Raw genomic sequence first — 17,842 nt, 5'->3', positions numbered from 1 at the left:
TATTTAGAGATGTGATAAAGCAAAACATGATTTAAAACTGCTTAATCAACTAATTGCTTATTGTTTCCAATTGTTCATCATCAAATAAAACAAAAATAATAAAAAATAATCACTGTGTTGACATTCATTCATTTTCTACCGCTTTTCCTCACGAGGGTCGCGGGGGGTGCTGGAGCCTATCCCAGCTGTCTTCGGGCGAGAGGCGGGGTACACCCTGGACTGGTGGCCAGCCAATCACAGGGCACATATAGACAAACAACCATTCACACTCACATTCATACCTATGGACAATTTTTTGAGTCGCCAATTAACCGAGCATGTTTTTGGAATGAGGGCTGAGGGTGGAATTGAACCCTGGTCTCCTAGCTGTGAGGTCTATGCGCTAACCACTCGATCGCCGTGCAACCTGGATCTATTTAGTTAGATCCAAAATTTTCAGTTAAAGATACAAAATTTTCAGTTAAAGATATACGACTATGGTTGTTTTGGCGTGGTTGCATGTTTTTGGAATGTGGGAGGAAATCGGAGTACCCGGAGAAAACACACGCATGCACGGGGAGAACATATTTAGAGATGTGATAAAGCAAAACATGATTTAATACTGCTTAATCAACAAATTGCTTGTTGTTTCCAATTGTTCATCATCAAATAAAACAAAAATAATAAAAAATAATCACTGTGTTGACATTCATTCATTCATTCATTTTCTACCGCTTTTCCTCGCGAGGGTCGCGGGGGGTGCTGGAGCCTATCCCAGCTGCCTTCGGGCGAGAGGCGGGGTACACCCTGGACTGGTGGCCAGCCAATCACAGGGCACATATAGACAAACAACCATTCACACTCACATTCATACCTATGGACAATTTTTTGAGTCGCCAATTAACCGAGCATGTTTTTGGAATGAGGGCTGAGGGTGGAATTGAACCCTGGTCTCCTAGCTGTGAGGTCTATGCGCTAACCACTCGATCGCCGTGCAACCTGGATCTATTTAGTTAGATCCAAAATTTTCAGTTAAAGATACAAAATTTTCAGTTAAAGATATACGACTATGGTTGTTTTGGCATGGTTGCATGTTTTTGGAATGTGGGAGGAAATCGGAGTACCCGGAGAAAACACACGCATGCACGGGGAGAACATATTTAGAGATGTGATAAAGCAAAACATGATTTAATACTGCTTAATCAACAAATTGCTTGTTGTTTCCAATTGTTCATCATCAAATAAAACAAAAATAATAAAAAATAATCACTGTGTTGACATTCATTCATTCATTCATTTTCTACCGCTTTTCCTCACGAGGGTCGCGGGGGGTGCTGGAGCCTATCCCAGCTGCCTTCGGAACATATTTATCGGCTTATTTAAAAGCTGAATTCCACAAATGAATTTCACTGTTTCACTATTTGTATCACAGATCTTAGCGGTAATTTAATGACTTTTATGTCATCAGACTGAGAAATGTCGAATAGAAGTGTCTTGGTGCATGAGGGATTAAAGTGCAGTCCTCTGGGTTGATGCAGCGTTCAATAACCTGTCACCTGTATGGACCAGTGCTCTTTAACCATCGTTATTAGCCATCTTATCAGATAAAATAGGACTATAAAAGAGTGTATTAGCGCAACCGTTGGAGTAAGACACAAGGCCGTCGCTAGAACTTGTCACCATGAACGCATCAACAAGTTTACGAGTGCGTCTCCCAGCTCTGGTGCTGGTGCTGCAGGTTGCCATCCTGACTTTGTACGCCGTTTTTGTCACTTACGATGACAGTGCCGACGCCAGGCTGCAGAACAATGAAACCAACCCCATGGACAACGCTTTGTATCGTGACTATCCTTACTTTGCAGATGTCCAAGTTATGATCTTCATCGGTTTCGGGTGTCTGCTGGCGTTTTGTCGATTCTACGGCTTCAGCGGAATGGTCTTCAATTTTCTTACGGCTACTTTCGCTATCCAGTGGGCCATCGTTATACAAGGATTCTTCCAGTTTTACCATGACGGTAAAATCCACCTTGGTGTCATCAACTTGTTGTATGCGGAGTTTGCCTGCGCGGTGGTGCTCATATCCTTCGGAGCCGTGCTTGGGAAAACCAGTCCGGTGCAGCTCCTGGTAATGGCGGCGTTGGAGATCCCTGTGTTTTCGGCGGTAGAGTGGGCGGTTTTGAAGTACATCAGAATAAACGACGCAGGTGGTAGTATTCTTATTCACCTGTTCGCTTGCTACTTCGGTTTAGGGGTGACGTTTGTGTTGTATCGCCCGGCTTTGAGTAAAGGACACTCCAAAGAAATTACCAGTTACCATTCCGATATTCTATCATTGATGGGAACTTTGTTCCTGTGGGTGTTCTGGCCGTCGTTCAACTCCGCTCTCACCCTGAAAGGCGACGATCAACACAGAGCAATCCTGCACACGTTCATCGGTTTAAGCTCATCTACTTTGACCGCATTCGCACTTACGGCCGTTTTCAATAAACGAGGCAAGCTCACAATGGCGGACATCCAGAATGTGACTTTGGCAGGTGGTGTGACAGTCGGGGCATCGGTGGACATGATGATTTCTCCGTCAGCCGCCTACGCTTTAGGCATTATGGGCTGCACCGCTTGTTTTTTTGGCTACAAGTACCTCAGCCCGTTTTTAGCACGCCACATGAAGATCCAGGACCAGTGCGGAATCCACAATTTACACGGACTCACGGGCCTCATTTCATCCACAGCCGGGATCTGCGCTATACTTCTAGCCACTGAAGAAACCTACGGTCCAAGCATGTACCAGATCTTCTCACACCGTGCTCCGCCTGAGGGAGATCCAAAACTCCTGGAGCTTCAGGAGCTGGTTCCCGGACTGAAGCCTGGATTGGGGCGTACGGCGGAAGAGCAGGCTCTGTACCAAGTCGCCGCCATCTTTTCCACAATTGCGGCGTCCACAGTCGGTGGGCTGATTACGGGTTTGGTGTTGAAGATGCCGTTCTTGGCTTCTCCAGCTGATGAGGACTGTTTTGACGACGAACCGTTTTTTGACTTGCCTTCAGATGTTAGCCAGGTTGAAATGCTCAAGCAATAAATAACCTGTGAAGACAATAACGTATGAATGAGATCTTTAAAGTGGAAAGCATGATTCCTGATTCTATTTATAGACTGTAAATGCGGGTTATGTGCTGTAAACTCACCAACATGTAAAAATGTCTTTTCATTTTGATGTAAATTTTTGTTCACTTTGATATCAAATGAGCCTTTTTGTGAATTCTTGTCCAAAAGTGAATTACTGCAACCATTATTTCTTTTATAAAAACAATAAAAGGCTGAAACATGGAATGGAATGTCTTTTATTGTCATTATACAAAGTTTTGATTTAGTTTAGTTTTATTTAGTTTAGGTTTCCTCCCACATTCCAAAAACATGCTAGGTTAATTAGCGACTCCAAATTGTCCATAGGTATGAATGTGAGTGTGAATGGTTGTTTGTCTATATGTGCCCTGTGATTGGCTGGCCACCAGTCCAGGGTGTACCCCGCCTCTCGCCCAAAGTTTTGATTTAGTTTAGTTTTATTTAGTTTAGGTTTCCTCCCACATTCCAAAAACATGCTAGGTTAATTAGCGACTCCAAATTGTCCATAGGTATGAATGTGAGTGTGAATGGTTGTTTGTCTATATGTGCCCTGTGATTGGCTGGCCACCAGTCCAGGGTGTACCCCGCCTCTCGCCCAAAGTTTTGATTTAGTTTAGTTTTATTTAGTTTAGGTTTCCTCCCACATTCCAAAAACATGCTAGGTTAATTAGCGACTCCAAATTGTCCATAGGTATGAATGTGAGTGTGAATGGTTGTTTGTCTATATGTGCCCTGTGATTGGCTGGCCACCGGTCCAGGGTGTAGAAGACGGCTGGGATAGGCTCCAGCACCCCTGCAACCCTCTTAAGGATAAGCGGTAGAAAATGAATGAATGAATGGTCTTCTATTGAAAGTTTAGTTATGCAACTAAGACATATAACCTTATACAATTAAATATACTGTATGCATAATTATAATCTACACACACACACAAGTAAAAATGTATATTATTTTGCAGGCTGACCAAAAGCCGCTACTTCTGAAAGGTCCCAAGTAGTTATTTAGGTTATCTCAGCAAAAAGAGGCCCAACTTTTCTTCTTAAAATAACTTTTTTGATGTAGGTCAAAGATAATGAATGTAGTGACACGGAGTTGTGGAGGCCGAGATGAAGTATTGCATATAATATGTAATTATTTTTCATCATTTACAGCACAAAACACATATAAACTCCTTCATTATTCTGATTAAAGTTAATTGTTGAACTTTCTTTTAATAAAGTGTATTGAATTAATGACCTCTAACACATAAACGTAAAAATTTTCCCTGAGTTACAAAGGTTACAAAAGTCCCCCCCCCCTTCACATTGTCACTATCGTAATAGTGCTTTATCTAATCATTAAGGATGTATGGGGCTGTTATGATTTCACCCTTAACAGAGAAAGCAGTCGAAAAATGAATGCAGTATCTTGTGTAATGTTATTTTATGACATAATAATAATCAGTGGTGTGCCATAAGTGCCTGCAAAATCCTCTCTGCTGGCCTAAACACTATCAGAAAGCACTGACCTACATTTATCATTTTAATTTGAGTTTTGTTCGTTCCATGAAATTGTATTCATATATTCTCATATATATGTATTGCTTCCAGTGCTTGTACGTGTGTATTGGATTTTTATTTTTTTTTTTTGTCCGGTCCAATCAGATTTTAGTTTCTATGCGCTGTCACATTAATGGGTATTTTGAAAGAACAATAACAAACTGAAAATTCTATTAATACAATATTGTTGTCATGCTGCTGACATAGATAAATAAACAAGTGTTCAGAACGGACGCCATCTTGTAAAAATAATGTAAATATTTCAACATTCCAGCACACATCTAACAGGAAATGGGCCTTTCAATGTTATTTTCATGGCAGAAATAACAATATGAATATGTATTTTGGTGGTATGAGCAGTTGAAAGACTATTAACAATGGGTCTGTTTTGTTTAGCCAATCAGATTTCAGATATGCCTCACAAGGCCAGCTAGCAGGCCCACAATAACATGAAGACGTGAAGAACTTGAGACCCAAGTTGAACATTTTGGAAGACGTGTGTCCCATTACATCTTATGTCGTATTTCAGAAAAAAAAACATACCAACAGTAAAATATGGTGGAGGTAGTGTGATGGCTTGTGGCTGTTTTGCTGCTTCAGGACCTGGAAGACTTAGTGGGATTATTGGAACTATGAAGGAGAATTTCCGGCCAACTGTTGGTGACCTCAAACTGAAAAAAAAAACCCACAAAAAACGACAAAAAGAAGCGACAAAAAAAAGTTGTTTTACTTTTCATGTTTTCTTTACTCCGTTTTGCAAATGTGCCATGCCCAATTATGCAAATTGGACGTTTATGTCAAACCCATCACCACCACAAACTGCCACAGCATTTATTATATATATAAAAATATATTTTAAAAAAAGAACATTGAGAAAGAAGATATTTAAGTATGTCACGAAAATATTTTTATGTGCAAAATTGGATGTTGCAAATACATACAAATGGGCAAATTGTTTACAGTTTATTAAAAAAATCAGCATATTGGTTGCATATACTGTATGAATATGTCTCAGGTTAGACATAAATGTATCCATGTTATGCAGAAATATATCAAATAGATGCAACTTTTAGGAAATAGAGACAGAAAAAAAGCAGAAACAAGACTTAAGTATTATTTAAAAAAAAAAAATTCAGGAGTCCAGTTTTTATTTTGACTCATATCGATGCGGAATTGACTTTAAAACAGCTGTGGTGCACACAAATAAAGAAATAGCAAATTGCTGACCAATGAAATGAAGATATTAAATTACATAATTGATATTATACAACATCAGCAGATAGTGGGAAATAAACAGGTCCAAAAAAATGCTGTCTTGTCATTTTCAGTATCAAATTAAGCTTATAACGCCATTGATAACATTGGTGACCAGGTTCAACTTCCTTCTCGGCATCGAGGACTCAGCCTGTTATATTGCAGTTGACTTCATTAATAATTTGCTTCGATGCAGCAAACATCTGATGATGATCTTGGGACTTGACTTGTAGTGGCTGTTTTCAATGGATAGCAAACCTGTACACTGACTAGTCTATAGTATACCATCAAGTTGGATTTTTAGGGGGGCTTGCAGTAGATGCACAGGATATGAATGAATGTAGTAGGCATTCAAAAAAAATAAAAATAAAAAAAACAAAAAAATAACAAAAAAATCCATAAAAATCCAAAAAAAATCCCCCCAAAAATAAAAAAAATCCAAAAAACAAACAAGAACCGGGATTATAAGTTTCCCATTTTTGGAAAGATTTAGTAGAGATACTCAATAGTTTTAGGCTACCATTAAATTGTACACACAAGTACACAAGTACACACAATCTACACTGCAAAACCGCCCATTATTTTTACTATCATCATTATTTTTCTTCCGATTATTACTACTACTACTATTACTACTATTAGTAGTAGTAGTAGTAGCCTAATAAGCAAGCCAATAAGCAGGCTAAAAAAAACTAGCCTATTATTATTACTATCATCATTATTCTTCTTCTGATTATTACTACAACTACTATTACTACTACTACTACAAGTCGTAGTAGGCTAATAAGCAAGTCAATAAGCAGGCTAATACTAGCCTACTACTAGTAGTAGTAGTAGTAGGCTAGTAGGCTATTATTAATACTAGCCTAGTACTACTAGTAGTAGTAGTAATAGGCTAGTAGGCTATTATTAATACTAGCCTAGTACTACTAGTAGTAGTAGTAGTAGGCTAGTATGATACTATTATTAATACGAGTATTAGCCTGCTTATTGGCTTGCTTATTAGCAAGCCTATTATATGAAATTTGTCAGATTTTTGTAAAAAAAACATCAATTAAAAATTATTTTAAAAATGAATAAAAAAAATCTAATTATTTAGAGGGGCTTAAGAACATTTTAGGGGGGGTGAAGTACCCCTAAAATAGGCCTAATGACGCCACTTGTGTACATTCATTGGTCCTGCCTGGAGAGTGGGCGCACGGATGACGTCAAAGAAATGCGACTGTAATAGGGAAGTTGGCAGAGTTGTCGCGTTCAAATAAACGGAGCCCACAAGTCCTCGAAAGTTCCTGAGTTTTTGTCCAAAAAAAGCGACTCTATTCGCTCGCTACACAAACACAGCACACAACTCAGAAGAGTAACATTAGCACAGCCACCAGTAATATAGGTGACGACATAAGAGGTGTCCTGTCTGGTCTACTATCATTAAATAAAATACAGCATAGAAATGACAGAGATGCTATTTTTCCCCTTTAATTCAAACCCTTCAAAATGAAAATGAAGCCGTTATTATTGCTTTTAATACACATGGGTAAGGTAAGGATTTAAAAAAAATATGTAAACACTAACGTAACATTGAAATAATGACAAACAGTGCCATCTAGCGGTGGAACTCCGCCATTTTAAATCAGTTTGGCGCCACAACAACAAATAGAGGCGCTGCCTCTTCAAATATGGTTGGCGTATTCTTCTATCTCGTCTGTAGTATTGCTGCGTTTGGTTTGCACAGAAGCATAAACATCCGTTATTGAGCTAACAGAGTGTGCTTTTGCTTCGTCTTCCTTCCTTAACTCCTCGGGCTGAAATACGACAGAGTATTGAACCTGAGACAAGCCGCAGGCAGACTTTCTCGCCTTTGGGGCCTTCAGGCTCAGGTTAGCATAACAGTCTGGAGTTTTGGACTGAAAAGAGAAAGAAAAATTATATAATTCTTGACATAATGTTGGTTTGTTAAAAGTGGTGTATTAATGTCATTTTATTTTATATACTTTGCCCCATAATGTATACCTTTACTGTTTGAAGTCTGCAGTAAGTGCAATAGTTAGTGTGTTTCCATTGCTATACCACAGACTGTTGTATATTCTGCTTTATGCAGTGTAGTGTTTTTGTGTTCTGTGTTTCATGTGGAATCATTGGAAAGACTTGGATGTCAAACCTGGGAGTCGAAGCTTGAGCTCAGTTGATCCCTCGGAGATGTCAACTTGGGAGGCTGGATTTCAGTCCATGGCGTTGTGCCTGTGAACATACAGATGCAAATATAAGTTTTCATAAAAAGGTACTGGATTTATGTAGACTAAATGCATTGGATGTGTTGTTTTAGCAATACTTTCATGACCATGTTAAACCAGAAGAGTGCAGAGACCTCCACCAAGGCATAATTATTATGAAAATTACAAATAGTAATAATTGTGAAGTATATTTGTATTTTGTTTGTCCATTGGATAGTTAGTTAGCTGGCAACCCAGCTGTCTCACTTCTCAGTCTTTCCACCAATCGGGTGGCAGTGGCGTCATTAGGCGTATTTTAGGCCTAAATAATTTGATATTTTTTTATTGATTTTAGTTTTGTTTATTCTTTTATTTTTATTTTTATATTTAAAAAATTAAAAAATATTTAAATTTTTTTTTTTATTTAAAAAATTAAAATAAATATATATTTTTTGTTTTTCTTTTAAATTAAATAACATTTAATTTAATTACATTTAATTTAATAAAAAATATATATATATATATATATATATATTTAATTAAATTAAATTTAAATGGGAAAGTTGTATCCCGGTTCTTATCCTGTGTATCTCCAGGGGGCTAAGCCCCCCCTGTCCTCAGAACCCAGTGACGCCCCTGGTGTCCAGTATACCATGTGTAGGCATATTTTAGGCCTAAACTGATTTTTTTTAATTGATTTTAGTTTTATTTATTTTTTTTATTCTTATTTTTATATTTTAAAAATTAAAAAATATTTTAAAAGCTTTAAAAAAATTTAATAAATTAAAAAATTAAAATAAATATATTTTTTTTGTTTTTCTTTTAAATTAAATTACATTTACTTTAATTTAAAAAAATTAAGAAAATAAAAAATAAATTAAATTAAATTTAAATGGGAAAGTTATATCCCGGTTCTTATCCTGTGTATCTCCAGGGGGCTAAGCCCCCCCTGTCCTCAGAACCCAGTGACGCCCCTGGTGTCCAGTACACCATGTGTGTCTCCTGTTCTGTGATTGTCTATGTCCAAATGGAGGGACGCATACCGGACAAATAAACACACTAAATTCCAATACATGCTGATGGAGATACATGCATCCATTTTCTATGCTGCTTATCATCACTGGGATGAGGGCGAGAGGAATGTGGGAGGAAACCGGAGTACCCGGAGGAAAGCCATTCATTTTATAGTTCCCCTTATTTTGTCCAGTCTTGTCAGTTCATACTTACTAGTTTGCATGCCGATCACGTTTCCGTAGATAGGGTTATCTTGCATCTGTTGTGAACTCTGCCTAGAAAAAATACATTTAAAAAAAAAAAGGACTTCAAGAGATTTAATCCTGATTCCATTTGGTATGAAGTACTGTAAAAGTACTGAATACCTTTGTCCTATTTTCCAACCACATGTTCTATTTCCTGATGAAGAAAAAAGAAAAATGACCATAAAGTTGTCTTCACAGGATTTAAAGCCAAATAAATGTATTACCTAAACATTTACTGAAACAACATATAACATTCCAAGTCAATGAGAGTACCAGTACTGCAATGACCCCCCAGAAAAAGGGTGGTTTACACAGAAAATTCCAGGTAACTGATGCAAGAAAGGAGAAAAAAAAACAGTATTAAATCTGCAACATTATGTCATGATGTACAGAAAGTATTTAAAATTGAAAAAAATATAGGAAAAATATAGGAAAATATATCACAATTTTGCTGTCACAATCAATTGAAAATGATCTTTGCATATGTAAATGTACATAAATTGCACGTATATATACTTCAAGACTTACCAGATGTTTCGTTCATGGTGACAAAGCTCTGATAAGCAAGTGTTGTCTTCTGAAACCATGCCATCCAAGAAGACTTCTGAAAAAGACTGTTAGTAGTACAGGATGTGTGCTTTTTGCAGAAAACCACATACTGAGAATAGCAACATGTCAATAGCTACAGAGTGACTTTAAAGCTGCAATAAGTATCAAGAAAAATAGTCACAGGTAATTATTTTGACATCAATTTTATAGAAAGTCAATTTTACAATCAAACAGTTGGATCTTAAAGTACACATCTTGTTTCTCCAACAGACAATTCCAAAGAGGGATTTAGCCGCTCCTTGACCTTTGCGCAGACTTTCACTTTTTAAATATTCATCAGCACCCTGAAAGGAATAGCAACATGAAGTAAAGTTCATGCATACAAGTACACTCAAAAAATAAACGTTTAGCCTCAACAACAACAACAAAAAATCAACGCAACAGTTTCCATTAGTCTTTCTTAGTTATGGCAACTTAATTTGAAATTGCTTTGAACCAACAAACAATATTGCGTTGCACAAATTAGCTTTTCCTCTTCACTCAAAGCTTATTTTAAAGTAATTTAAAGTGCTTACTGAATAATTGTTTTCATAGGGACAAGTTTTTAAGTTCGTGACTCCAAAAAATATGTTAAGTCAACTGACTTAATCATTTTATTCAAAGTAGTTTAATTTGTTGTCTACTTAATTATAATAACAATGCACACAGCTTTTTAAGTAGCAGTAATTATTTGAGTGTATATGACATGCTAAATTAAGTTCATGTAATAGCCAACATTATTATTTGAACATAACTGAACAAACAGAGATGGCCAAGGGTGGAATTGAACTTGGTCTCCTAGCTGTGAGGTCTGCGCTAACCACTCGACCGCCGTGCAACCCTTCAATTGTTTTTTTTTTTAAATTAAGAATAAAAAATAAATAAAAAACAATAAAAAAAAATAATTATTAATTATTATAAATTAAATATTAATTATTATAAATTATTAAATTATTATTATTAAATTATTAAAAATTATTTAGGGGGCTTAAGAAATTAAAATGATTTAGTAATGCATAATCAGTTCCCAGTTCCACATGTCCAAAAGGAGTAGGAAGAAGCAAAGCTTATTAAATCCTACCCCTCCATCTGGTACTTTTGCAATCAGTAACTGTTACATTTGTTCACTTCCTGCTTTCCTAATATAGTTTAAGTTTTTTTTTTAATTAATTAAATTAATTTTTTGTCCCGTACCAAAGTACAAGGTGATATGACCATACAATGACATAATAACTATTTAATTTAAGTTATTTTTTATTTAAGTTATATTTTCCCTGCACTTGCCCCGCCGTGTTATTATTTTATATTTGCTGTATCTTTCTATATATAGAATATATATGATATTCCTATCTTATTTCAATCCAAACAAAGTGAATATGCTTGTGTTACCAGTACATTAACACCATTAGCTGGTCTGGCGCCCACAGTTGGTGACCAGTGACGTACAAGAATGAGAGACAATGGCGATAATTCTACATCTTTATGATTCTACATCATAAGAAATTGTAATAAGGGAATGAAAGATAGCCAACGGGAGGAGGGATCCTGACAAGTATTTATGAGCCCTTGAAATAAAAATGCTGTAATTCCTCCAAATCGAAGCTGAAAATCAACGCTTCAATCACATTCTGATACTGTACAACATTTTGTAGGGCTCATTTCTCATTGGCTGCGTCGCCAAAGAAGGCGGGTTTAACCTCTAGTAACCCCGCCCCCTTACTCGACTGCTTCCCTCTTCTTTGCTGAACGCTGATGTGTTACTAAGTTCAGTCCCACAACTGCAAAAAAAATGTTCAATTTTCGATCAAAAGTGCTGCTGCTTCTCCTCCTGGCTTTCCCCTGCGGTTTGATATCTATCAGTAAGTTGGGTATTTTACACAATGTGTCGTTGTTTGTACTGTTTTAAAAGCAAATTAGAATGGCAAACTTATTGACGTGGCATATTTCTATACACGGGGAGTGGACACAATGTGACTTTTCGGTTGCTTTTCTTTTTCCATCTTGAAGTTGTACACCTGGTTGTAAATCTACACTTCTCGGTTACATTTGCTCGCATTTATAAGACCGAAATGAATGAAAGTAATATTGTAATAATGTGACCGTTTATAAGAACCTTACTGTGAAAAACTAAATGCGTTTCCGGTTAACTTAGATTGTTTTATATTGGTCTGTTTAGCCTTGAAGCGTGGATATAGCAACACAATATTCGGCCTATATCACGCCTGCTGGGACACGTCACCATAGATAAAGTTAAATTGACGTCACAAGTCTAACTCACTCTGCTTTTCAGTAAGAAATAGCTATGTAATATGAATTACAGTAGTAATGTTTTCATTTATTTTGAACATGCATACAAGTTTAACAGGGGTGTCACTAGGTTCTGAGGACAGAGGGGCTAAGGCCCCCCGGAGATGTACAGGATATGAATGAATGTAGTAGACATAAAAATAAAAAAATCCAAAAAACAAATAAGGAACAAAAACCGGCATATAACGTTCCCACTTTTGGACAGATTTAGTAGAGATACTCAATTGGTTTTCTTTCATTTCATTCATTTTCTACCGCTTTTTTTTTGCTGGAGCCTATCCCAGCTGTCTTCGGGCGAGAGGCGGCTTACACCCTGGACTGGTGGCCAGCCAATCACAGGGCACATATAGACAAACAACCATTCACACTCACATTCATACCTATGGACAATTTGGAGTCGCCAATTAACCTAGCAGGTTTTTTTTTTGGAATGTGGGAGGAAACCGGAGTACCCGGAGAGAAAACCCACACATGCACGGGGAGAACATGCAAACTCCACACAGAGATGGCCGAGGGTGGAATTGAACCCTGGTCTCCTAGCTGTGAGGTCTGCGATAACCACTCAACCGCCGTGCAGCCCTTCAATTGTTTTTTTTTAAATTATTAATAAAAAAATCAATTGAAAAAAACAATAAAAAATATAAAATTATTTAGGGGGGCTTAAGAAATTAAAATTATTTGGTAATGCATAATCAGTTCCCAGTTCCACATGTCCAAAAGTAGTAGGAAGAAGCAAAGCTTATTAAATCCTACCCCTCCATCTGGTACTTTTACAATCAGTAACTCTTACATTTGTTCACTTCCTGCTTTCCTAATGTAGTTAAAAAAAAATTATTAGTTAATTAATTTATTTAAATTTTTAAAATTTTTGTCTGTACCGAAGTACGAGCTGATATGACCATACCATGACATAATAATTGACATAATAATTATTTAATTTTATTTATAAATAATTTATAAATATAAATTATTTATTTAATTTATAAATTTATTGCATTTAATTTATAAATATAAATTATTTATTTATAAATATAATTATACAAATTATTTTAGGGGGGCTGAAGCAAATAAAAAAAATAGGCCTAATGACGCCACTGCAGTTTACATTAATATGCATAAAGCCTATCTACAGTTCCATACAGTAAAAAGTGTCTATAAAGTTAATAATGTACAGTTGTTAGCATCGGAAAGTTATCAATTTACCAGTATGACAAATAAAATGGTCGCCAGTGGATGTAATGCTGTGACTTCTGGGTGAAACTTGACCGTTATATAACAGGATGAATATACTGTAGAAATGATATTAATAACCTGAAGTTATTAATCTTACTGTTGTGCAGGCCCAGTGTTGGCTCAATCTGACTCGGATGAGTATATTGACGCTGATGCTTCCATCGATGAGGATGAGGACGATGACGAAGACGAGGCACTCGTGGAAGAAGATCAGATCCACAGCTCGGTATATAAAGAAAAGAATAATCTAGCATCGTGGTTCGGTGTATTCAATGTCGCGTTGTGTTCAATGTCAGGAAGGAGATGATGAAGATGACGCGGAAGGCGACGATAAAACGCTAACGTCTCACCCCGACGCCGACACGACCATCATCTTCACCACAGGAGAAGGTAAGTGTGACTTTTGATCGACTTGTCAAGGTCACGGACTCACCGATTTCTTTCAACGCTTTAGAGTTCCTGGCCAATGAAATTGTGAGATTCCTGGTGGGATTCACCAACAAGGGAAGTCAGGATTTCAACGTTCAGTCCTTGGAGGCCTCCTTCCGTTACCCCCAGGACTTCCAGTTCTACATTCAGAATGTAAGTTCGTTTAGAAAGGCGACCGCTTCATTGTTTACATCCTCCCATGAATGACGTGGAGTTAAATGGCACCTTGGCTGTGTTCGAAACCGCAGACTCAGTACTACATACTCCCATGACTGTACTATCCACACTCCATACTGCATACTCCATCCATCGGACAGTATGCTAAGCATGATAACCCACAATGCATTGCGCTCCTGCCCGAGCCGAAATCGACAGACTGACGCTGATTTCACTTTAGCTTTAAACCAGGGGTGGGCAAACTACGGCCCCGGGGGCCACATATGGTCCACCGAGTGTTTGAATCCGGCCCGCCAGTTGCTTTCCAAGTATTTCAACTTTTAACATACAACAGCTGGCAACATAACTTGCAAGTCGGATGTCTTATTTTGGCAAAAACAAAACTGTAACATTCAATTTTGTAGTTTGCTGTGGTCTGATGTTTAATTCAAGTGCTCCTGAAAAAAAGGGACATGATAGTATGACACTTTTACAGATAAAATTAGACAAATAATTCAATGTGGATTGTTAGAATTATAAGCGTCAAATATTGTGTGTGTGTGTTAAATATATATTCTGGGCCCCCGCAGGACAATTTTGTGAACTCAAAGCGGCCCGCGAGTCAAAAAGTTTGCTCACCCCTGCTCTAAACTTATTAAATACATCAATTTATTGAGATTTTTTTTTAATCAGGCAAGAAAGTGGCCGTTTAGATCCCGAGTGTGCTATTTATTTGTCCAAAATTTGGCAAAATTTAAGCTAGCCGAAGTGACTTCTGGTTATTTTCACAAAATAAAACACCCCCTTAATTTTTTCATACAATAAAAGTGATAAATCGCTGCTTTTACTTTGAAAACATGAAGCGAACCAACTCGCAATATATCCTGCTGCTCAGTGTTCAGCAAATGTTTTTTTTTTTTTGTGCGATGATGTCACGTCACATTGCATCTTGGGTAATTTGGGTATGAGTAGTAAGCTGATGATACATACTCAACATTTCTGGCGAATGCAGTATTCATCCGGGAACTTCACACATACTCCAAAATACTCAAGAGTTAGTATGAGTAGTTGGTAAGTATGCGGTTTCGAACACAGCCCTTGTCAGATTTATTATAAGGTATTATAGTGGGCTCTAGGCCCGCATTGTATTATACTAAAATATGTTTATTTAAAAAAAAAATTAAAAACTTTAAAAAAAAAAATTAAAAAAACAACTCCAAATACAACAGCTTGTTTTGCTGCTTAACAAAAAAAGAGCATATATTTCCTGGAATACTCACCTGAAATACTCACCTGTGAATAACGTTTGTGTAGTTCACAGCTTTGCCTCTGAACACTCTGGTTCATCCCGCCGCTCAAGCATCCTTCGAGTACTCTTTCATCCCAGCGCAGCCCATGGCGGGTCGGCCATTCGGACTTGTCATCCTCCTCAACTATCTTGACGCAGAGGTTAGAAAGCACCCTGAGACACCAAAAATGATTAAACACCGCTTATAAACGCGTATTACCTCATAAGCCTTTACAGGTATGTTATGTTCAATGAACACATTATTAACTAAGGATTCACTCTGTATCGCTCCACGATTTTTCCTAACACCTTCTACGGGTTTTCCCACAATCCTTCAGGGCAACATGTTTCAGACGGCCATTTACAACCAGACTGTCACCATCACCGAGAGAGAAGAAGGACTGGATGGTGAAACGTAAGGGAGCCTTTTTCTTCTACTCTCCGTAGCTGTCATGTAAACTACTCAGAAATATTTCCCACCTAATGCCCACTGAGACATCTCCACATTTCCCCAAACTGTAAAAAGGAGGTGTGAAATTGTTGAAGGTGTTTGGATTTTTGCTGCATGAAAATCCACATAAAGTCATTTTATTATATGAAAAAGCTACACAGTGGTTTAGTGGTTAATGTGCTGGCCTCGCAGCTAGGAGACCCGGGTTCGATTCCCCTTCTCAGGCATCTCTGTGTGGAGTTTGCATGTTTTTTGGGTACTCCAGTTTCCTCCCACATTCCAAAAACATGCTAGGTTAATTAGCGACTCCAAATTGTCCATAGGTATGCATGTGAGTGTGAATGGTTGTTTGTCTATATGTGCCCTGTGATTGGCTGGCCACTAGTCCAGGGTGTAGAACACAGCTGGGATAGGTTCTAGCACCCCCCGTGACCTTTGTGAGGATAAGCGGTAGAAAATGAATGAATGAAATATAACACAATATTGCAGTATACTACTTTAATTTCTATGTGAGTGTGAATGGTTGTTTGTCTGTATGTTCCCTGTGATTGGCTGGCGACCAGTCCAGGGTGTAGAACACAGCTGGGGTAGAAAATGAATGAATGAATGAATTACATGAAAAACGTACTTGGATTTTTTTTGCTTGTTTTTGCTCTTTTTTTCTTCAATTGTTGTGTAAATTTATTCAGTTCCATAAATCAACCGATGCCATAAACCTAATCATTAAAATGCCTAAAATTGAGACATTTTAATCGTTTCCATTGAAGTATTGAGAAATGAAATATCTTACTTAGGAGAAGACTTTGGGGAACTTAACATTGTTGATGATTTTTCAGAGTTTTTATGTACATCTTCCTCACTGGACTGGTGGTGCTGATGCTGTTTGGAATGTACCAAGTGCTGGAGTCAAGGACGGTAGGTGTCTTAAATGAACTCGGTACATTTGAACATTCACGGTCACTCGGTGTCGGTAATTGTTGGTTGAGACAAGCACCCGGAACAACAACGCCAATAATAACATAATACATCATAATAATCATAATAGACCGTACCACTCATTTTAACACAAATGCCACAAAGGTAGTAATTATAAAGCATTGTTTTCCAGAAAAAGAGAATCCCAATAAAGATCGAGAAAGGCACCGGCGGAATGAGCGACGTGGACATCAGCTGGATTCCCCAGGAGACTCTCAACGCCATGAGTAGGTTCCCATTTATCCATTGTTTATGTTTAAGAAATGTATCTTACCAGTTTAAAGCAGTGACATTAACAAATGTGCACATCGGGACTTCCAGACAAAGCTTCCCCCAAAACCTCTCCCCGGAAACGAACCAAGCGGGCAGCTGGAGTGGATCAATAAAAGCCGCTTGTTTTTCCTTCAATCAACACGACGTCCGTAAGGGTTTCAAAACTCATTTCCTTGCACACGTCTCATGTGTGTGATGGATCGCTATATTTGGACTTCAATTTGTGCCTGGCTGCTCTCGGAGCTGCTGCATTGACGCTAGCAGCACTGAATTGATGTTCATTTTAATGACCTTTTTTTTTTATCAGTATGAGTGTTTATGTGTGAAGTTGAACCCCAGAGAGTGAACAGGAAATGGGTAGCTTAGTGCGTCTTCACATAAGAATGCTGTCTAGCCATCTTAATTGTTTTAGGATTGGATTTTTTTAACAAATAAAACACAATGTGACATTTCACAGAACCCCACAAAAAATGTCCGCAATATAGTGGGGGTTATGATGCCGCTATAATTGAAGCAGGTTTATATATGCTGGTATTGGTCTTCCTGTTAGTATTGGAGGTCTGCAAACTAATGGGGGATAAATGCCGCAAGCTTGTAGTTTGCCTGATATCAATAATAATAATTGGAAAATAATAATAAAAATGTGACACCCATTTAAAAACATTTTAAGTTGCTTACACAATTGTTTTGAATTATATTGCATTTTGTGTGGGGTGCTGGAGCCTATCCCAGCTGTCTTCTACACACTGGACTGGTCGCCAGCCAATCACATTTCAGTATTCTTA

General features: G+C 37.6%; 3 protein-coding genes across 3 annotated transcripts; 2 read left to right on the top strand and 1 right to left on the bottom strand.

The window, feature by feature from the left end:
- Positions 1–1,660: 1,660 nt before the first annotated feature.
- LOC131106618 (ammonium transporter Rh type B-A) lies at positions 1,661–3,055 on the top strand. The gene has a single exon (XM_058055842.2). It carries the CDS (start codon positions 1,661–1,663, stop codon positions 3,053–3,055), a length of 1,395 nt encoding a protein of 464 aa, XP_057911825.2.
- A 4,130-nt stretch (positions 3,056–7,185) lies between these two features.
- LOC144902052 (uncharacterized) lies at positions 7,186–9,964 on the bottom strand. Its single transcript, XM_078798581.1, has 5 exons — positions 9,886–9,964; positions 9,478–9,686; positions 9,326–9,387; positions 8,047–8,126; positions 7,186–7,792 (listed from the first exon to the last, which is right to left on the bottom strand). The coding sequence occupies exons 2-5, from the start codon at positions 9,537–9,539 to the stop codon at positions 7,559–7,561; spliced, it is 438 nt and encodes a 145-aa protein (XP_078654707.1). The 5' UTR covers positions 9,540–9,686; positions 9,886–9,964; the 3' UTR covers positions 7,186–7,558.
- Positions 9,965–11,641: 1,677 nt separating this feature from the next.
- LOC131106158 (translocon-associated protein subunit alpha-like) lies at positions 11,642–17,736 on the top strand. Its single transcript, XM_058054966.2, has 9 exons — positions 11,642–11,804; positions 13,593–13,711; positions 13,782–13,875; positions 13,940–14,067; positions 15,385–15,519; positions 15,697–15,773; positions 16,646–16,724; positions 16,918–17,011; positions 17,106–17,736. The coding sequence occupies exons 1-9, from the start codon at positions 11,735–11,737 to the stop codon at positions 17,168–17,170; spliced, it is 861 nt and encodes a 286-aa protein (XP_057910949.2). The 5' UTR covers positions 11,642–11,734; the 3' UTR covers positions 17,171–17,736.
- The last annotated feature ends 106 nt before the right edge of the window (positions 17,737–17,842 follow it).

Source organism: Doryrhamphus excisus, linkage group LG18 (assembly GCF_037039965.1).
Source record: "Doryrhamphus excisus strain RoL-2023G ecotype Guam linkage group LG18, RoL_Dexc_Guam_v1.1, whole genome shotgun sequence".
NCBI classification, from domain to species: domain Eukaryota; kingdom Metazoa; phylum Chordata; class Actinopteri; order Syngnathiformes; family Syngnathidae; genus Doryrhamphus; species Doryrhamphus excisus.
The sequence above is the reverse complement of the archived record's forward strand: the minus strand, read 5'-3'. Positions and strand labels throughout refer to the sequence as shown.

Bases quoted from the DNA above. Each gene is read 5' to 3' on its own strand.
- LOC144902052 (XM_078798581.1), bottom strand. From the start codon at position 9,539: ATGGTCATTTTTCTTTTTTCTTCATCAGGAAATAGAACATGTGGTTGG. The intron at 8,127-9,325 runs GTAAGTATGAAC...GTATGTTCACAG, and splicing joins CGTGATCGGCATGCAAACTA to GCACAACGCCATGGACTGAA. The intron at 7,793-8,046 runs GTTTGACATCCA...TTCTCTTTTCAG, and splicing joins GCTCAAGCTTCGACTCCCAG to TCCAAAACTCCAGACTGTTA.
- LOC131106158 (XM_058054966.2), top strand. From the start codon at position 11,735: ATGTTCAATTTTCGATCAAAAGTGCTGCTGCTTCTCCTCCTGGCTTTC. The intron at 13,876-13,939 runs GTAAGTGTGACT...TCAACGCTTTAG, and splicing joins CATCTTCACCACAGGAGAAG to AGTTCCTGGCCAATGAAATT. The intron at 17,012-17,105 runs GTAGGTTCCCAT...CGGGACTTCCAG, and splicing joins GGAGACTCTCAACGCCATGA to ACAAAGCTTCCCCCAAAACC.
- LOC131106618 (XM_058055842.2), top strand. From the start codon at position 1,661: ATGAACGCATCAACAAGTTTACGAGTGCGTCTCCCAGCTCTGGTGCTG.